This window comes from Ricinus communis, chromosome 4, assembly GCF_019578655.1.
Source record: "Ricinus communis isolate WT05 ecotype wild-type chromosome 4, ASM1957865v1, whole genome shotgun sequence".
Taxonomy (NCBI): domain Eukaryota; kingdom Viridiplantae; phylum Streptophyta; class Magnoliopsida; order Malpighiales; family Euphorbiaceae; genus Ricinus; species Ricinus communis.
The window spans coordinates 31,852,307-31,872,172 of NC_063259.1; the positions used below are offsets into that span (position 1 = coordinate 31,852,307).

Consider the following 19,866-nt stretch of genomic DNA (forward strand, 5'->3'; position numbering starts at 1 on the left):
TAGCTCCATGTAATGTATGATCCACATCCCATGTGCGAGAATTAGTGTGTGTGTGTGTCTCTCTCTCTACAAATATGTAAATACATGAGGAAATATCCTACCAAACTGTGTGCTTCACCATGATAAGAACAGACCAGTGATGCACAAATGGAGATGTACAAAAAATAATGTAATGTGTCTTCGCAGTAGACAACATTAGTGTCGGTGTACCAAACACAATCAATACTCCTCTCAAGTATACTGCTCTGAGAAACACACCCTGAGAACGAGATATATGATATATCAGCTCCATCCTAATCTAATTTTGATATTTTATGTACATTCTTGTATATATAAATTATATATCATCAATGGGGCGGAGTGAGTTTCACTTATATTGATTTCATCCTGTAGCAGATCAACTACACAAAGTTATACACGAGCAGAAAGCTGAAGCCAATCTTCTGGTTTTGGCAGCAAGCACTAATATCAAGTTAAAAACTGTCAAAATTGCATCTGATTACTCAAAACGATCTCTTTGCGACCACTCAGTGCTACAAACTTATCATTGAACATCAATAAAGGACATTTATAGATTAAATTAGAGCCATTATAGGCTTCCTTGAGGAACACAGTACCCCTACAACCCTTGTTGGTGATATAAAATATGCCGTGATGCTTTACCAAACAAAGCAGCAAGTTTGATGGCAGCAAAAACTCGGAATGAAATGCATCCAACTGCATAGACGTCAACCTCTTTTCCATTGTCAAGCTAAGGAGCTCATGAAGCACTGCCACCACACGCTTTCTTGCCTTTGGATCAGCAGCTTCAAATCTTCTTGCATTCAAGTATGGAGATGGAAATTCCATTCTATGCCACCTCTCAAGTTGTTCAAGGAAACTTGCGTTTGGCCTAAAACCAGCAGGAAAACGCATCTTAAAAGCAAACGGACCAAAGAAATTACCGTCCTTTGATATTCTAACCATTTTCTTGGATGGATTAGAGATAGGAACTCCTTCGACGGCTAATCTTTCCTCGCGAGCAGTGACTGCTAAAGAAGAATCCCAATTCTCCAAATGTAGATAAGCTTTCCCATTAAAATCTTTCACTGAGAAGAATTCAGGGTATTTTGGAATCAATGAGTTCTTGAAATCTTGAGGTAGACCCAATTCGTTTTCAATGAATTCGATCTTTTCCAATGGTACCCTACAATCAATTGATATCATTAACAACTTCCTTAAGTTCTTAACCAGAATAGGTTCCATCGATTCTCTAGCTTGAGCTTCCTCACTAGCAACCTTCATAGCTTTATCAGTTAGTGAAACAAAAGGAGGTATTCCGCTATTGCCACCACCAACATGAAATATTAAGGGATATTTCTCAATGACAGCCATGAAATTCCATTTTTGGACAAAACCAACTTGCTTTTCGAGGTCCCGAAGGCGAAGATATTGGTTCTTTTGTGATTGTATAATGGATCTGAGGTGCAAGATAAGAGATGGCTTTTTTTGCAAGTCCATAACTCTGTCAAGTTCATAGACTCTATGATATATCTTTTTCTTGGCTCTTCTTCCTCCGCTTGATATTTGCTTTATCGGAACCCACATTGCGCTTGATGTTGGAGATGCCGATGGGAATGCATAGTCATCATTTATGTGTAAAAGACGTGAGTTTAGAGATCGGTGTAAATTTGAAAGATAGGGATGATTTCTGCATTTTGGGGCAAGGAAAAAGACAGGTTTCATCGAGACAAATTATCAAACAGTTAGACTGCAAAGTGAGAAAAGAGCAACGACTGAAAGGATCATTAGTCTATATCATCTCTAGTTAAAATAATCCTGGCCATGTTTTACGCCAATCGAAAAGCGATACCCCGGCGGCACTGAATTCATCATCGCCGATTGCAACTATACACGCCCGAGCATACTCGCATAATCCAACTTCCACCGGCGCCAATTTCTGAAGGCGAATTCACCAGATAGCTGTACTCGAGCTAGGTCCACTTGCCCAATTAACAATATAGTCTTTGGGCTATCTAGGAGGCCCAATTAACAATATAGTCTTTGGGCTATCTAGGAGTGACATTCAAATTTCAGCAACAATTATTGTGAAATAGATAACATTAAAGTTTTCAGTGAGTGTAGGAAAAAAAAAAAAAAAAGAAGAAATCTTAGGATACAAATTGCTGCTATACTCTTTTCAGTTTTAGTAATAGGGGAAGGGGATCGTAGTTTTTTTTTTTTTTTTTTGAGAAAAGGGGATCGTTAGTTAGGAACCCCGGATAAAAATATGGCTCAATCGAAAGTGAAAAGATGAATAAGATGTTCATTATTTACCCCTTGTTTTAATTGCTTGATGTTACTAGATCATAGAATTAAGTCAAATCAAATTGAAAAAAAAAAAAAAAAACCGAAAAGTATCAACACTAATGTTTTCTTGAATCCAAATTGACGCTTGCTTATAAAGGTTATGGTGGGTCTGTCACAAATGTTGGTGGTTGATTCTGGAAAGGATGGAGGCAACTGGAAGTGACTAAATTAAGTTGATAAAAACATTTTCTGCAGCCCAGAAGAAAGGAGTCTAACTCTTTAGCTGTCTTGTTCTCGAAATGTTAGAAATGTCAATTTGGCGAGCCACCAAGTTAGAGAAAACAGCTTTGTACTTCTCCTTCAATATAGAAATGCTAATGATGATCTTCATATACAACTTTGTCATAGCTACACTTATATCCTTTCAAGCATGCCTTTGAGCTATGTAAGTCTATAATTCTTGTACGACACCTGTTCTTCCACCACATCAATCAGAACCCAGTTGTAAGATTAACATACATATAGTTCAAATCTTGCATAAAGAATACAATTTCAGCATGAATCAATATTTTCATAATATTAGAAATTGCTAATATAAATTGGATTAGATTTGTATTATAGCCTGGTGGTGACACAACAAAATATTGAGCAGAAACTGTTAATGACAAGAAGACAAAGCATTACACTTTTTTAGAATGTATTATTAACTGTAGACTCTCATAGATTGAACTGGCATATTTTCAATGATCTACATCAATATGCAATGGAATAAACAAATCGGGAAGGGGCTGCTAACTTACAGAAACGAGCTAAGTGGTACAACCGTGATAAAAATCTAGTGGTTAAGAATGCCTTGAGATAGATTCGGATGTTCCAAGTACAATTGCAGACACAAAGGCTCACTACTCATGGACTTGATTGGGGTCAACAATGGAGGTTGTTGCCATTGCTTTGTGTCGGTGGGGATCCACAACTCTGCATCCTTGCTCGTACCAACCTCAGGAATGGAGCTAAAGTAGGCTGTTATCTCCCACCTGCAATCTGCTAGTAAGTAATAAAACTTTACTCATCCTCCTAATCTCATAACGAAATTCACCAACAATGAAGTAACTTACCGCGTGGGAGAATCCTGGTAAGAGGCGCTGAGACAGAGAGTTTCTTCAAGAATGATCTCAGAGAAAATTCCAACCCACTCTCTTCCACATTCAGTCCATAAGCCTGATTAACTGCGAGCTTGAATATAAATCTTTCCACTGGAATGTTATCATTGTTCAAAAAGATCACTGCCACCCTCTCAACCAATCCCTACTTTTGTTTCCCAAAGAAGAAGAAATCGATTATAAATTAAAACCAAGATAACAATCCAAAAACAATTAAAAACAAAAGAACAGAAAGCCAAACCTTTTGGATAAAAGGAAGGAGAGAAGAAACAGCAGAGTGAATGTAATCTCTAAGCTGAGGATGCTTAGCTCTTTGAACCACGACATTCATGTACCTTCGTCTTTCAAATGCACCGCTAGGGTATACTCCTTTGATGCTCACAATTGATGTAATTGCTACCTCCAAAAATTCCACTAATATGCTAGCCGTTTCGTCTGCGTTTCGCGAATTGTTGCAAGACATTAAATCCACCCAAAAAGAAAAAGAACGAAACAATTTAGTTTCGGAAGACACCTGCCTCAGAGGAGATTGATTCTCTTTGCGCTCCATGGCTCAGTTTCCATATAACTTGTCGTTTTAAACTGGGCCTATGGGCCTTATGGACTGGAACCTTAAATCAGACTGAGTCCACGGGCCTAACTCTTGTCTTAGTTACGGGCCAATAAGCTATATCACCATCGTCTTCTTGGTTGGTTAGGGTTTTAAGGAGTTGTTACCAGTCACAGAGAAAAGGAAGCAAACAGCTAACATGGAAGGAGAAATAGAGACGAAGAAGAAGCACAAAGGAAAGCACGACAAGCCGAAGCCATGGGACGAGGACCCGAACATAGACCGTTGGAAGATTGAGAAATTTGACCCTTCATGGAATGAAGGCGGAATGCTCGAAGTCAGTTCTTTCTCTACTCTCTTCCCTCAATACAGAGGTATCTCTTTCTCTCTCTCAATTTCCTTTTAAAGTTTTTTAAATGCTTCGAGTTTATCTCCATTTGTTTAAATTACAAAAACAGAAAAGTACTTGCAAGAAGTGTGGCCAATGGTGAAATCTGCTATCAAAGAGTACGGTGTTGCGTGTGAGCTTAATCTGGTAATTAATAATTCTTTTACTGTTAGGTTTATTTTAATACGATTTGTCAATTACTGATATGTTAATGTATTGTCGATGGCTAGGTTGAGGGGTCAATGACGGTTTCAACTACTAGAAAAACTAGGGATCCTTATATTATAGTTAAAGCTAGAGATCTCATAAAGCTTTTATCAAGGAGTGTTCCTGCTCCTCAGGTACCTTCTTTGATATAGTTGTTTCATCCTTTTTTTTTTTTTTTCTTTTTTAAATTGTGATTGTTGATGTGATAATAGGCAATTAAAATTCTGCATGATGAGATGCAATGCGACATTATCAAGATTGGCAACTTGGTGCGCAAGAAGGTATTCATTTATTGCATCAAGTATTTCTTTCGTATTTAAGTGACCATTCTATTATCATATTGTTTTAAGTGCTTACAGTCTTCTATAATTTTCTAGCTTTTGAACTTGTTTAGTTATAGTGAGTTTTTTTCCTTCATTCTTTATCTTCCTTGTTCGAGAAAGTTTAGGGTGTGATTTAGAAACTAGCCTGAAATATATTTCTTTATTATCTGCTGTTCGCAAATAACTTCAAAGTTAAATCTTCAAGAGCGAGTGGCATATGATATTTCTAATATTGCTCGCAGGAGAGATTTGTTAAAAGAAGGCAGCATCTTGTGGGTCCAAATTCTTCCACTTTGAAGGTTTGTTCAATCTCTTAGTTTTAGTTTAGTTTTGCGTATATGTATTTAATTTTTGGGTAGTTTTCCCAACCCCAGCTACTCCAATCCACTCTCCCACCTGGAAAATGAAACCTTGAGAGGAGGGAGCATATGGAGAAGACAATGATCCTGGAATATTGCATGCTCAGAATCATTCTGTTGTTCTTCTCACTGACTTACCTTTAACCATTTGTTGGATGCAGGCACTTGAGATTTTGACAGGCTGCTACATTTTAGTTCAGGTAATTGATATCCTCGTATTTTTAATACTCAAGCTAAGTGAGTCTTGTTTGGACTTTTATTTATATCATGCTTGAAATGGAATAGGGAAACACTGTGGCTGCTATGGGTTCGTTTAAAGGTTTAAAACAAGTCAGAAAGATCGTGGAAGACTGCATCCAGAATAAACTGCATCCCGTATACCATATCAAGGTACATGTAACATACAAGATCTTTTCTGTAGCATGTTTACATGATTTTCACTTGAAAGCAACTCTCTTCCTCTCTTTGATTTACATCTTATGCAGATTCTCATGATGAAGAAAGAGCTTGAAAAGGATCCAGCACTTCAAAACGAAAACTGGGATAGGTTCCTTCCAAAGTTTAAGAAGTATGATATCTACCTAATTCTACTTTTATGCTTATGAAGTCAGTTGTAACTCCCCACCATCTTTTACATGTTTTCCATTTTTGTTTATTGACTGAAATACAACCTTCTCAGGAAAAATGTCAAACACAATAAGGTTAAGAGGAAAGAGAAGAAACCATACACACCATTCCCTCCTGAACAACAACCCAGTAAGGTAAGATAGAAACACTCTCTAAAAAATACAAGCTCTCAGCTACGGATTCATTTTGTTAATGCATCTCTGAATCAGGCGTTGAATTATAGCAAATATTTTTCTAGTTAGCTGTTGCATATTTTATATCTTTTTCATTTTTTAAGTAATATACTTGTTTTTTTTTTGTTAAGCACATTTAACTCTAGTTCTTGATAGTTTCTATTGTTTTTTCTTGATAATTGTAAAGTTTTTCTTTTTCCTTTTTTGGAAGAATTGGTGCATATCCTTGCATCTTAGGGATCAGTAGTTCATGTCTACTACAGCCATTTCTTTAGTAGCTCTATTCTGCAACTTGTGCAGGTTGATCGAGAACTGGAATCCGGAGAATACTTTTTGAACAACCAAAAGAAGCAAGCAAAGAAGTGGCAAGAGAAGCAGGAGAGGCAGGCAGAAAAAACAGCTGAAAACAAAAGAAAACGAGACACTGCATTTGTTCCTCCTGAGGTTCTATTTTGAAGCTCATTCAGCTAGGCATTTTATGCACTTAGCTCATTATTCTTCATCTATTTTAAGAATAATGTCAATGAAATCTCTTTGGATTTTGTAGGAGCACAGAGACCAGGATGCAGGAAAATCCGAGGATAAAAATAATGATGTGGCCGCCATTGCCCTGTCTATTAAGGTATAATAATAAACTAATTGCTTCATAATACTGTTTGCTGTTGATGTGGAAATACACCAGAGGACTGTTGTTGCAATCTGCAGTATATGATATATTCTCTTGTGGTCATACCAGAACCACTCAAGAATGTTGGAGATCATGTTTATGAGATTTGTCTTGTAACAAAAGAAGTATGATGTTTATATTGGTCGTCTTGCAGAAAAAGGCGAAGGACTTTGGGAAGAAAAATGCTGTTGAGAATATCAATGCAGAAGAATATATTGCTGCATCAGGCGAGCTACCCAAGAAAAAGAAAATCAAAGCATGTTTAGTATAGAACATTTTCTTGGCGCCGCATGGTGCATCAGGAGAGCACCACAAGAAAAAGAAATCAAAACACATAGAAGTTCATGTTAATGAGATTATTATTATTATTGTTGTTGTTTTGTGCAAGAGGCTCACGAAGTTGCTTGCCATGCTTCTGATATGGTTATGGGTTTCTGATGTGTTGTAAGGGACACAGAAGTGCCACAAATAGGTTGGTTGGAATTAACCCTGCTCTTGCGGCAACAAATTTGCATTTCTCTGCCTGATCAAAGTTCCAAGGTTTCTCACTCTATGCCTTGGGAAGCGTTAGTAACGTTGATATGCTGAAGGACTTTATGTTTCTTTAGGACTAGTACCAATCAAAGCGGATTTGTCCAGATTTCAAATCTTGCCAGCTACACACATCTTTGCATTATGATCCCTTGATTGCTGTCAACTATAAGGTGACCAAGTAAAAATTTTAGTAACCAAAAGTACCAGAGATTTTACTATTGTACTGATATATTTGGTTATTCAGATACAAGCATACGTAGGGAGCTAATAAAGTGGAGTATAACCGATAGATTATTATACTTGCAGATCTGCATTTCTTATAACACTTGATCTCAATTTAAAAAAGAAAAAAGAGTAATAACCAATAAACGAGTCTGAAGGAGCTAAACTTGTTCACCACCGGAGCTTTAAAATTAAGCAATTAAAATCAATTTTTTAAAATACTTTAAAACTGAACTACGATTTTAAGTACTAAAAAAAAAAAAAAAAAAAAAAAAAGAAGAAAGAAACGAGTTCGTAAAAGGAAAACAACAGTTTGCTGAGCCAATCGTGATTGGCATGATTCTTTTCGATAGCATAGTGATAAATAAAAATTCTCACGGAATAAATTTAAAAATATAATGTCAGCCAGAAAGCAAAAATAGAGCGACATGAATAACCAACGTTGGTTGAATAAGCATTAAGACGACCAAAGGAAGGAATCATCACCTGAGACATTGTACTAAAACAAGCCATAAATTAATAGGATAACTAATCCGTCCTATTAAGACACAGTACTACTCAACCGTAACAAAATTAAAAACCAAGACCAAACATTGCCCCTCTCGATCATACTCGAGAAAAGAATTTGTTTACAGCTTGTCCTCAAACTCGGAAAGAGGTGTCATCTGTTCCTTCAAACCTTTTCTCTTGCGGATGTCTGTTACAAGCTGTGCTGCCTGTGAACCTGCCTCCATTGGATCTGAAGACATCATGTCCCAATGATCAAACACGCACTGCGGGAAGGCTTGTCCAGATGTGGCAGCCCTCAAAGTGCCAGAGAAACCAAAGGACTCAATGACTGGTAGATACGCCTTGATATTGTACAGAGGAGTGCCAGGCCTCTGCATTTCCTCAAACACATGACCACGTTTCTGATTAAGAACACTATAGATACCACCAAGAGCCTGCTCTGGGGCTTGAATCTCAACCAAGTAAACTGGCTCAAGGAGCCTGGGCTTGGCTGTTAGCTGTGATGCGTAAATAACCCTCCTAGCAGTTGGAATGACCTGACCACCACCCCTGTGAATAGCATCAGCATGAAGAACAACATCACAAACTTCAAAGCAAATACCTCTCATGTTTTCTTCAGCCAACGCACCCTCCTTTGATGCCCACTGGAAACCAGCAACAACAGAATCTTTAATTTCATTCAAGTATTGCACTCCCTTACACATATCAACAACCATATTAGGCCCAGTAGTTTCAGGACCAAAACACCATATCTTCTTTGCCAAATCCTTATCCCAGCCAAATTCCTCAGATAATATCTTTGCACGAACCTTAGGATCATCCCTTGGGCCAATACGGCCATCATCAATAGCCTCAGCAAGCCCTTCCTCCATAGGTCGTGCCTCCATGTAAAGACGGTTGTGCTTGTTTGGGGACTTGCTCATTACCACACGGCAGGATTTCTCTAGGACAGTCTCTCGGAAAGACACAACAGGGTCTGATTTGATGATCTCAGCTCCACCCATGAAATCGTCCTGCAAATCCTTCAAACAGATCTCAAGGTGTAGCTCCCCTGCACCAGCAATAATGTGTTCCCCAGACTCCTCAATACTACAGACAACCATAGGATCTGACTTGGCCAAACGCTTGAGACCTTCAACAAGCTTGGGAAGATCAGATGCGACTTTACACTGAACTGCCACACGGACGACTGGAGAAACAGAGAATTTCATTGCACGAATAGGATGGGCATCAACTTCCTTCTCATTGGTCAAAGTTGCATTCTTAGTAATAAATTGATCCAAACCAACCATGGCCACAGTGTTACCACAAGGAACATCCTCAACAGTTTCCTGCCTTTTCCCCATCCAAATAACAGTTCTTTGAACACTCTTAACATACAAATCTTTCTTTTCACCAGGGACATAATTTGGACCCATGATCCTCACCTTCAGACCAGTTGAGACCTTCCCAGCAAACACACGACCAAATGCAAAGAATCTACCCTTATCAGAAGCAGGGATCATTTTGGACACATAAAGCATAAGGGGGCCTTCAGCATCACAGTTCCTGATTGCAGTTGCATAAGGATCATCAAGGGGACCCTCATACAAGTTCTCAACACGATACCTCTGGGCCTTGGCAGGAGAGGGAAGGTGAAAGATCATCATTTCCAGGAGAGCACTGCTGGCAGGGAGCCAAGTTTGCATCACACGCTTCATCAGGGCCTTGCCCATCAATTCCTTCTCCTCGGACTTCATAGTAACACCAAGTTTTTGCAACATTGGCCACAATTTATCCTTCTGGTCATTCATGCAAGTGTTAATGATCTGTTTGATAGGCTCATAACAGAACTGCACAAAGCCACGCTTGCAAGTTGCAGAGCCAGAGTTCTTGCTAGTCCACTTCTTGGTTGCAGGATCAAAGAAATTCTCACCCCATAGTCTCTCCATCATCTTAGACTCGTCAACTCCAAACTTTGAGGCATACATCTTGGCAAAGTTTGTCAGAGTAAAAGCCCAACCATGCAATCCAGCTGAGAATGCAACAGTTCCTTTCTCTGGGTAAACCTGACAATCACCAAGAAGGGGATCTTCATAGGTGGCCATGATGACATTAGCATTTTCGATGACCCTCGAAAATGTTTGATAAGCCTCTTCACCATCAACCTGGAGTTCAAGGAAGCACCTGTCCATTTTGTTGACAGTCAACACAGGCCTTATCCTTTCACCCAAAGCCTGGCGAAGAACAGTTTCAGTCTGGACACAAACACCCTCAATGCAGTCAACCACCACAAGTGCACCATCAGTAATACGAAGAGCAGCAGTGACTTCAGATGAGAAGTCGACGTGTCCAGGAGAATCAATGAGATTGATAAGATACTCATTGCCTTGTCTCTCTCCCTTGTAGTTCTTAAGGGACTCATCCGTCATCTCATAGTAGAGTGAGATACCAGTAGATTTGATTGTGATACCACGCTCTGCCTCATCCTGGCGAGTGTCAGTCATACGGACATCACCAGCAACTTCTTGTGCTATGATACCAGCAGCAGCCACAAGAGAATCGGTAAGTGTTGATTTCCCTGCAGTTGACAGAAGAGAAGAGAAATTAAACAAATCTTTATACTGCACCGAAATAAAGGTTACGCAGTAGAAAGAGTTAAGAAGTATGTGCACTGGAAATTTCAGATTTTCCAGCATAAGATTTGCTATTATAAAAGTAAACACGTCAGCAACTCTAAACTATCTATACCTAGGAGATCCACATTCATTTTGTACAAAGTGGACAGTTAAATTAGTGACTGAATAATAGAACAGGAAGAAGACATACCATGATCGACATGGGCAATAACAGACATATTACGAATATTGTGCTTGTAGTCCATAATACGACGAAGCTCTTCCGCTGTGAACTTCACCTGCAAATACCAAGAATCTCTTAGTTAGCACAATCCTCCCAGCACAAAAAGATGCATTGCATGAACATAGAAACATACCATCTTGACTAGCCTTTAGAATTCACCACCAAATACTATATATAAGATCACCTGCACAAATTAACAAAGAATAATATCTAGTTAAAATGGCTTAAAGTCATATAGTTAAAGGCACATAATAAAATCAACATGTGATTCAATAGAACAACACAAAAGATATAGATTAACTGAGTGTAACAAAGCATAAGCAAATACAAGTACATGGCATGACAACAATGAGATCCGCTAATTCAAATTTAAGATAAGATCCAAGTCAACTGACAAAAAAATAACAAATCACTTTAATAAATAATATAGCAAAATTCAACAAGATTCAAGCAAAAGATCAAATGCTGCTAAATAGTAAAGAGAATCATTCCTCAAGAAATTTAAACTTAGCGATTCATATCGCTAATCATCTTATCAATTAGACATAATAACAAAACATCAATTTCGAGTCGGGTTGATGATGAACCTAAAAGACGAGAAACATAAAAATTAAGCAAACAAATAACAAAGACACAAATAATGAACATAACAAAATAACAAAGATGCCAGGATAAAGGAAAATCTAAGCAAGTAGAATAGCAGATCCAAATCAGGAGATAAAACTAAAACGAAGAATTAATAGTAAGAGATAATAACAGAGATACACACCGGTAAACAGGAGCGAGATAGAGCGGGAGGCGGCGGTAGAAGAGAGGGTTTAGAAAGCCACTCTCTCTTCAGTATGCAGAGGTAATATGAGAATGGAATGAAAGGGTATATATTCCAGATTCTGTAAGTGCTAGGGTTTTCTTTGTGGGCTTTCGAATTGAGTCGGCAATTTGTCTGCTCAAGCCTCTTCTTTCCGGAGAGATGGGCCTATCTTGTCTTAAAGCCCAACAAATTGAAAACATCAAGTTATAAGGTCTTACCATGGCGAAGAAATAGGATACTTATTCAATCACAACTGTCCGACCACATTTCTTCATGAACTAATTGTAATCCCTATTCACACTGACATTGATGAGAGGTAGGCTACAAAACAAAGGGAGCGGGTCAAAGTGTTTGACTTATTCATTGGTCATATAAACACTTTGTCGAATTCTCGAGTTTATTAAACTAAAATAAATATAATTATAATTAAAATACTTATTACAAGTATGATATATTTAATAAAGTTTATGATTTTAATCTAGAAAGAAGCTCAAATAGATATTTTCATTTCTATTACAAGCAAAATTATGCAAATTAGCTTATAAAATGAGGAGGTTTATTAATGTAATGATTAAATGAGCTAGAAAGTGTTTTTATGCTTTTATCGAGTAGAATGACAAGTAATTTTCGAAAACAGTTTGACTTAAGAGTTTTCTTTGTAAAAAATAATATTATTAATGAAAGTTATAATTTTTATTCAGTCTTGTGTTTATTTGTGATGCTCATTAGTTGATCGTTAACGAGAAAGTTTCAACTTCATTTTGCATCTCTTCTGAAAATGGACTTGGATTAAGATATTTTGTTTGAAAAACATAGTTATTTTTGTATTTTTTTTTTAATATGTATTTTAGTTGTTTGTTTGTGCACATATTAATTGATATATATTGATGATGTATACTGCTTCTAATTAATTGATAAATAATAATATTATTTGTTATTGTTTTACTAAATGAAAAATTATTCTATTTCTCCTAATTGGATGTATGTATATTGATTTATTATTATATATATGCTATACCGAGATGGGAACAAGCAAAAGAATGCAGGAGAAATGGAATGCTAATTTGCCTCGCATGAATCATGGTGACACAAAGCTACTTGCCCTGAAATGTTTGAAGGAAATATATATTGCAGTCGTAGACTCTAAATAAAGAACAGAATGAAGACTTGGATCTCACTGATAAGCAAGCTATGAGCTGCTCCCTCACTTTGCTTCCAAAGAAGTGAGAAAATAACATTTTTTGACATGGGAAACCTATAGGACAGCCCACTTAAACGGGCGTTAGCTTGAAATGAAATCACTGTCTATTAAAGGGTTTATAATACAGCCTAAATTAAAAAAAAAAAAAAATGTTTATTTGTGCCAAGAAATTGATTAGGGACTCAAAGGCACATCGTGCCAAATGTTACGAGCATATTTGCACCTTTTCTCTTGCATAATTCACCAGTTTGATTATTACATAATTGACCAATGCTGGAAAGGTTGCCAAATCAGCTACCATTGGCTTAAGTTAAGGTTGAATGAGCAAATGAATGATTACGTGCACCGGCAGTGCAGGAAGAGAGCTTATTGCCTAGTTACTTATACCAGTACCCAACTCGCAATAGAGAATAAACCCTGTAAACAGAGCTAGCGTAGACAACAGTGGACGCCTATTGAAGATAATCTGGAGCTTTAGTGGTGGATTAGTAAAGGTAAAACCAAAGCTACGAGGTGTAGCTTATGTATAAAACCAAACCCAAACCAACGACACAGCAGCTTGCTCAATAGACATAGGGTAACACACAAACGAACCGAGTCGAGGGTCATAAGGATAACAGATCGCAATCATTTTCTGAGCACTTATCACGCTGGGACAAACACATCTAAAAACTACTTAGCACAAACAAATATCTAGATGGCTACCATTTGTCTTGTGAACACATCAAGAGTTGATATTAACATCTCATTGCATACCCAAATGCGAAAAGGAAAGGAGACAACAGTAATAGATTAATAATGATAGGTGCAAAAATAGAACTCCTTTCACTCAACTATATTTGAAGTACCTTCCCACCAAGCTTCTAGCTCTGTTACAAACATAATCATAGCTTCACTGAGATAAAACTAGATCTAGATTTACAAGGCAGGAATTGACCACACTGGTAAAACAGAAAAATATAAGGAAAAGGGAAAAAAAGTTTAAGGTGAAAAAACAAAAGTAAAAAATAAAAAAAAAATTAAAAAAAAAAAAGAAAGAAAGAAAAGAAAAGAAAAAGACCATAACCAGAATATAAAAAAGCCACCAAAAGAAGCCCTAAACCCAAACTCCTACGGAATGAAAACTTGTCAGGAGCTAACCACTATAAGAACAGATCCATCGCAAGGAAATGGATTCCGATAAGCCTAACCTGCCTCACCACTATCAGAGAATCTCACGGTTATTTTCCATCCCCCTAGAATATAGCAGCAAGATAGCTTCACAACAGCAGCCACGGCCCAAGGAGTGCCAGCGGTTAGTTCTATATTCTAACTCCAGCACCCTTCTGACAGATCTCTAAAATTCTTACAAGACCATAGGACTGCCGGTGCATGCTAGAAGCTAGCAACCATTGGCAACTCCATTTGCTGTAATTCTTTTCTCTGAGGCAACTGGCTTACTTGCCTTCGAGTCATCTCCAGTTTTAGCAATTGATCCATTCTCCAAATGCTTCAGGTCTCCATTGGACTGGACAACTGGAGAAGGTTCCTTGGTCACATCAGAGACAACCTCTGGGGATTCGTGTGACCCATTTACCAGTTCCTTCTTCTCATCACCAGGTCTCCCTTCCAATATCTGCAAATTATAACCAAAATTAAAAAAGAAAATTAGCTATTTCATATAGCAAACAAACTCTATATAGAACTGCTCAATCAAGAGCAATAATTAAACATATTCAATTAGTGGGCAAAGTAGATCATTGCCTGTTTCTGGAACTGCTGTTGCTTGGCCTTCTTCTCCTGAATTATCTTCTGTCGTTTCTCATAAAACCCAAAGTCATCCAAAATGCATGTTTTGCTGGAGTGATCCTTGAATATCTTGATCATTTTAATCCCCTGCTCTAACTTAACCTACAAAATCATAGGGAACATTGCGCTTAGATTACAATAGAATGAGACAAGGAAGGGGGGTGCAAAGAAAAGAGGCTGACAAATGTAATCACCTCTTGTGTGTCCCTGCTGTTTGTAACAGGCTTATTCTCATTGTTCTCCAGGGTAATGTGCTTCAATAAACTGTTGGGTATATCCTTTACAATATGCCACTTTACAGGAAAACAGCCAGTCCACTTGTCCTGCTGCCAATACTCTACATTCTTGTGAAAATCAACTGGTCCTCCCATCTCCGCAAGGCCAACAAATTGCCCACTAGTGTTAACCTAGATAATACAAAGAGTTTCAATCGCTAAAGACAAAGTATCCTAGTAGAATCTATCCGTCTATCTATCTATGTAACAGTAAGGATAAAGCAGCTATGCTCACCGAGAAGAAAAGGAACACAGGACAGCCACCAGATTTCTGCTGAGCCTCCTGGTATGCTGCATCAAGCTTCTTGTTACCATTTGGTGTGCTGGCCCATACATTGTACTTGATGCTTTTATGAACATCATCCTCACTGTAGGACTTGATAATAAAAAATTTAGCATCAGTATAGTCCTCGAGGAAATCTGCCCTGTTGTACTGCTCCAGGTCTGGAACTGCTGACATCTCATCCTTCTCTTCAGTAATAGTTTCAATTGGCGGAGTATTCTGACCCTTGACAGCTATTGTGACAGGAGCAAAACCCTTTTGGTTTTTGAAGCCCTTTGCCCGAGGTCCCCTGTTCAGCTCATTCAAGCCATCAATGTTCTCATTACGGTACCCAAAATAATTATTTCCCCGTCCCCTTGGTTTATATTTGCCATCAACAGCCAACCATCCATGTGCATTCATTCTTGAATCATAGCCTCCAGATCCAAAGCCCATACCAGACCTGTAGGTGTTTCCATACTGACTGTAAAACTTGTTTTGGTACATCCTGTTTATAAATCCATGAGTCGATCCCACGCCAGAAATTGGACCAGAGTGCTGCAACCCCTATTGAGCAAGTCATGTAAGCAACCAATTTAATGAATTATAGAGAGGAAAAGAAAAATCAGTTCAGTGATGCTTGAAAAATATCCTTTCAAAAATACTATATTAACTTAATGCCACTACTTCAATGACGTACTATATAGCAGTGAACCAATGCATTGCTGATGCTAAATCCATGCATATGTAAGACCCATAAGTGAGTTAATTTTGACCAGCATTATATAAAAACAAGTAAGAGCTCTGGCCTAAAAATTGACTTCTTAACTATTATCCACCCAGAAAAAGTAAGATACAGTTGATACAATTACATGGACTCAATCTGGATGGCTGAACAGAAAGTCGAAAGACAGAAAAAAAATGCTTATTGCTTACCATGAAGTTGGAATTATGACGGAAATTGTTGTTCTTTGAAGATGGGGTATTATTAGATTTTGAAAAAGGAGTGATTCCTGTGCTTCTGTACTGCCCATCAAAGCCAAGTCTTGGATCCTGATAACCAGACCCAGGAATGCCCCCTGGCAAGACACCCCTCCCATATGCACTAAGAGATGAATTCTGGTAAATTGGTTTATAAGGAGTTGAACCATTGTTTCCCTTGACTCCACCACCATTCACGATTCCAGTACAATTCGATTTAGTAGCATCCACAGAAATGGGTTTTTGGTCAGGGGCGGCAGAGGTGCAAGGCTCCCCTTGAGAATTGGTTGGCTGAGTAGGAGTAAATGGCCCACTGGTTGGATTCAGCGGCTGAAAATATGGAGGATACTGATAGTGCTGAGGCCCATATAATTGACCATCATTTCCCATTGTTGGAACCGGAGAAGCTGCTGGTGAATATGGACCATAAGGTGCATAGCCATAGCCATTGTGAAACATTACAGACCCATTGTCCCCATAAACCCCCTGAGGAAAAGCAACAGTGAGATTTCAAAACAATTCAAGACTCTAATTGTAAAAGCAACTACAAACCTACTAAGTAAAATAAACAAAATAATAATAACAATGAAAGACATCACCAATCAATCGAAACCAAATTAATAAGGGTAAATATATTTACCGATGTCATCTCAACTCCCTCTGTGTTTGCATATCTTGAATAGTCATCCCATTCACTACCAGTCCCATTATAGCCTGCAACAAGACAGAAGCAGATAAATACATATTACCCAACAAACAGCACAGTTATAAGCATATAACTTCCGCATCAGAAGAAGAAGACTTACTTCCATAGTAATAAGCAGGAGAGGGATAACCATTAGGAAGATAGCACACGGTTGGATCCATTAAATCAGGTAAGAATGGGGTCAATGACCGCTCCGTTGGCTGGATCTGACCATTAGCAGAAACACCCGAGTCAACAGCCCCATATTGGTAAACGGAAGTCTGCATATAATTTATAAAACAATATTCAAATTACGTATTCGATTCCCATAGTTGAAAGCTTATGCCCTGAAATCCATAATAACAAGATACAAAGATATCCATGTTACCTTCTTAGTTGGCTCAGGAATTTCCAAGGGCTTTGTTTGAGAATCCAGTGATAAATTCTGGAGCAAATCTGCAGTTTCTATATAAAAGCAAAGTAAAGGGAACACAGTTTTTCTCTTGTGTTTTGACCATGGATAAAAGAATAAAGCAGCAAACAAAATCCCCATCTGCATATTTATATTAATTACAAAAACAAAACACTAAATATTACTATTTTAAAGCATAAAAATACGCATCCCACAAACCTAAAACCTAAAGAGCATAACAAACTAAGATTAAAAAAATCACCACGCCAGAGAATGCTGATAAACTAATAATAAAGAGCTTACCAAACACAAAACTCTACTGAAACCCTAGATAAAAACCCAATTCGATCCAAAACAAGCAGATCAAGTTAGAGAGAGAAAAAACCCATGAATCAAGTAAACACATATAATAAAATTAGTAAAAGGATACTCTCAGCAGAAGGAGCAACAGTAGCCATGACTTAGATAAGATTTGAACAGCAGATCTTATCGATAAACAGAGGGATAAAGATACAAAACCCTAAATCTCCCAAAAACAAAGATTAGGCAAAATTGAATTTGGGGAAAGGGTTTAGAGATTGAAGAGAAGAGAGAGAGAGAGAGAGAGAGAGAGACGAGGGAAAAAAAAAGGGGGAAAGGAGGAGACTGGAGAGGTTTTCACAGCCGCCAAGGGTTAGGGTTTGGGCTTTGCGAAAGAGAAGAGGGTTTCGTTCACTAGAATGTGGTGATTCAAATACCACCACGGCTCTCTTTTTGGACCATTTTGGAATTTTAGAATTTGTTTTAGGAGTTTATTGGTATTGTATTACCTAATATTTTTATGTCTACTCTTTATGTACCACCAGTTATTTATGTTTCGGTCTCTCATACGTGAAATGTTTATTAGTTTTTCTTTTTCTCTTTTTCTTTTTTCTTTTTTTAGTTTGGAAAAGTAATACTAACAAAAATCACTAAAAAGATTGGATTTTTTTATTCTTTTGATTTATTAATAAAAAATCATATTTAAATATTTGTGAGCACTTGATTTGTAACCTATTTTTCTTTTTATTCATTTCAATATTAATATTTGAGTTAAGAAATAACAAAAGAAAGAGAAAGATTATTAATAGGGAAGAAATTCAGAAATAATGATAGCTGAGCCATATCCAATTGTTGGAAAGAATTTAATATTAAAAAATATAATAAAAAAATTAAAATAAAAAAATATTAATTTTATGAGGAAGAAGTGAGTGTTGTCCATTCATACTCTTTACTTTTATTTTAAAAGTATTATTCGTACAATAAAGATATTCTAAAATATATTTAGATATAAAAGAGTAAAGGTTTTATTTTCAGTAGACTATTTATGTTTTATTCATGATTTCATATCTATTTTTATAAATACTAATGGTTTTAAATTTTTCTTTTCTTTTAAATTCTTGCCAATAAAAAATAAAATTAAAATTAATTAATAATAATTTATAATATATTTATTAAAACTAAAAATGTGAAGGACCAAACTAATTTTTTATTTTATATTTAAGCATTATCTTATAAGATAACTCCTTAAAGTAAATAACTTTTAAGTTCCACCTCTTAAAAAAAAAATTCCCTCAATTTATAATAAATATTGATACTTCAGTGTCATCTCTTTTCAATTAAGAATAAAAGTAGCAAGGTTTAATCATTTATTGCTGCTTATTTTTAAATTTAGTTTAAAGTTCTAAAATTATATATTAATTTACCATCTTTTTAAAATATATATATATTAACTCACCATCTCATGTGTACATTTTTGGATCTTTTTATCAAAATATTAAAGAGAAATATATTTTATTGAAATATTAGAAAAAACATGTCAACTTGATGATAAGATTTTTCTTAGAAAAGAAAAGGAGAAAAGGAAAGAGAGAAGGAAATAAGAAAATAATCATTATTCCTTTCCATGATTTTTATTAATAAACTCATTAATTTAGAAATAGATAGAACTAATTAAAAATCAAAACCAATTAAAATTAATAAAGCGATGTAAAAAGTAAAAATAATAAAAAGAAAAATAGTCAATTCTTGGTATTTGCATTGCCTATGATTGTCGTATTTAGTAGGCTCGTCTAACGATAAATAGTATACGAGCTTGTGAGTTGTCATTTAGATCTATTTAAGAGTTTCAAACAAAAGTCAAAAAATTATTTTATATGTATATTTTTTAAAATTTATGATTCCGTGTATGACTTCAAATCTCACTGCAACTTGGAAAAAAAATATTTTTCTAATTTGAATTAGAATTTTATAGAAATAATAAAAGAAAGAGGAAGATAGTAGGAAAAGAATTCAAGAATAATGATAGTTGAGCCATATCCACTTATTGGAAACAACTTAATATTGAAAAATATAATAAAGAAATTAAAAGAAAAAAGAAAAAAATTATTAATTTTATGATGAAAAAGTGAGTGTCCATTCATACTCTTTACTTTTTATTTTAAAAATATTACTCATACACTAAAAAAAAAAAATTAAAGTATATTTAGATATGAAAGAGTAAAGATTTTATTTTCAATAGACTATTTATGTTTTATTCATGATTTTATTTCTATCTTTATAAATACTAATGGTTTTAATTTC

At 36.3% G+C, this 19,866-nt stretch overlaps 5 protein-coding genes across 7 annotated transcripts; 1 reads left to right on the plus strand and 4 right to left on the minus strand.

Annotated features, from left to right (window-relative positions):
* Positions 1-481: 481 nt before the first annotated feature.
* LOC8272626 (protein WHAT'S THIS FACTOR 1 homolog, chloroplastic) lies at positions 482-2,263 on the minus strand. Its single transcript, XM_002513361.4, has one exon. The coding sequence runs from the start codon at positions 1,723-1,725 to the stop codon at positions 484-486; it is 1,242 nt and encodes a 413-aa protein (XP_002513407.1). The 5' UTR covers positions 1,726-2,263; the 3' UTR covers positions 482-483.
* A 134-nt stretch (positions 2,264-2,397) lies between these two features.
* LOC8272625 (DNA polymerase zeta processivity subunit) lies at positions 2,398-3,999 on the minus strand. Its single transcript, XM_002513360.4, has 4 exons — positions 3,691-3,999; positions 3,405-3,594; positions 3,090-3,330; positions 2,398-2,760 (listed from the first exon to the last, which is right to left on the minus strand). Exons 1-3 carry the CDS (start codon positions 3,997-3,999, stop codon positions 3,125-3,127), a joined length of 705 nt encoding a protein of 234 aa, XP_002513406.2. The 3' UTR covers positions 2,398-2,760; positions 3,090-3,124.
* A 152-nt stretch (positions 4,000-4,151) lies between these two features.
* Positions 4,152-7,257, plus strand: LOC8272624 (KRR1 small subunit processome component). The gene is made up of 12 exons (XM_002513359.4): positions 4,152-4,373; positions 4,458-4,534; positions 4,618-4,728; positions 4,807-4,875; positions 5,160-5,216; positions 5,438-5,476; positions 5,562-5,666; positions 5,762-5,844; positions 5,956-6,037; positions 6,377-6,520; positions 6,624-6,698; positions 6,898-7,257. The coding sequence occupies exons 1-12, from the start codon at positions 4,199-4,201 to the stop codon at positions 7,012-7,014; spliced, it is 1,134 nt and encodes a 377-aa protein (XP_002513405.1). The 5' UTR covers positions 4,152-4,198; the 3' UTR covers positions 7,015-7,257.
* A 671-nt stretch (positions 7,258-7,928) lies between these two features.
* On the minus strand, positions 7,929-11,777 carry LOC8272623 (elongation factor 2). The gene is made up of 4 exons (XM_002513358.4): positions 11,620-11,777; positions 10,984-11,034; positions 10,818-10,905; positions 7,929-10,569 (listed from the first exon to the last, which is right to left on the minus strand). The coding sequence occupies exons 2-4, from the start codon at positions 10,984-10,986 to the stop codon at positions 8,129-8,131; spliced, it is 2,532 nt and encodes an 843-aa protein (XP_002513404.1). The 5' UTR covers positions 10,987-11,034; positions 11,620-11,777; the 3' UTR covers positions 7,929-8,128.
* Positions 11,778-13,661: 1,884 nt separating this feature from the next.
* LOC8272621 (YTH domain-containing protein ECT4) lies at positions 13,662-17,971 on the minus strand. Of its 3 annotated transcripts, none has more exons than XM_015715805.3 (9): positions 17,696-17,971; positions 17,242-17,318; positions 16,975-17,134; positions 16,809-16,882; positions 16,124-16,654; positions 15,161-15,745; positions 14,845-15,057; positions 14,606-14,752; positions 13,662-14,477 (listed from the first exon to the last, which is right to left on the minus strand). In XM_015715805.3, exons 1-9 carry the CDS (start codon positions 17,721-17,723, stop codon positions 14,244-14,246), a joined length of 2,049 nt encoding a protein of 682 aa, XP_015571291.1. In that variant the 5' UTR covers positions 17,724-17,971; the 3' UTR covers positions 13,662-14,243. The 3 variants fall into 3 exon arrangements, with proteins under 3 accessions (XP_015571291.1, XP_015571292.1, XP_015571290.1); XM_015715806.3 differs by having other exon boundaries at positions 15,161-15,754; positions 16,975-17,080; positions 17,696-17,969; XM_015715804.3 differs by having other exon boundaries at positions 15,161-15,754; positions 17,696-17,969.
* Between the last annotated feature and the right edge of the window lie 1,895 nt (positions 17,972-19,866).

Excerpts from the sequence above, each read along its gene's own strand:
- LOC8272626 (XM_002513361.4), bottom strand. The coding sequence starts at position 1,725 with ATGAAACCTGTCTTTTTCCTTGCCCCAAAATGCAGAAATCATCCCTAT.
- LOC8272625 (XM_002513360.4), bottom strand. The coding sequence starts at position 3,999 with ATGGAGCGCAAAGAGAATCAATCTCCTCTGAGGCAGGTGTCTTCCGAA. Across the intron at positions 3,595-3,690 it reads TCCTTCCTTTTATCCAAAAG|GGATTGGTTGAGAGGGTGGC; the intron begins GTTTGGCTTTCT and ends AAACAAAAGTAG. Across the intron at positions 3,331-3,404 it reads TACCAGGATTCTCCCACGCG|ATTGCAGGTGGGAGATAACA; the intron begins GTAAGTTACTTC and ends ACTTACTAGCAG.
- LOC8272624 (XM_002513359.4), top strand. The coding sequence starts at position 4,199 with ATGGAAGGAGAAATAGAGACGAAGAAGAAGCACAAAGGAAAGCACGAC. Across the intron at positions 5,667-5,761 it reads ATCCCGTATACCATATCAAG|ATTCTCATGATGAAGAAAGA; the intron begins GTACATGTAACA and ends CATCTTATGCAG. Across the intron at positions 5,845-5,955 it reads TTCCTTCCAAAGTTTAAGAA|GAAAAATGTCAAACACAATA; the intron begins GTATGATATCTA and ends CAACCTTCTCAG.
- LOC8272623 (XM_002513358.4), bottom strand. Across the intron at positions 10,570-10,817 it reads TATTGCCCATGTCGATCATG|GGAAATCAACACTTACCGAT; the intron begins GTATGTCTTCTT and ends TGTCAACTGCAG.
- LOC8272621 (XM_015715804.3), bottom strand. The coding sequence starts at position 17,723 with ATGGCTACTGTTGCTCCTTCTGCTGAGA. Across the intron at positions 15,755-16,123 it reads GTCATAATTCCAACTTCATG|GGGTTGCAGCACTCTGGTCC; the intron begins GTAAGCAATAAG and ends CTTGCTCAATAG. Across the intron at positions 14,753-14,844 it reads ACAGCAGGGACACACAAGAG|GTTAAGTTAGAGCAGGGGAT; the intron begins GTGATTACATTT and ends ATGATTTTGTAG.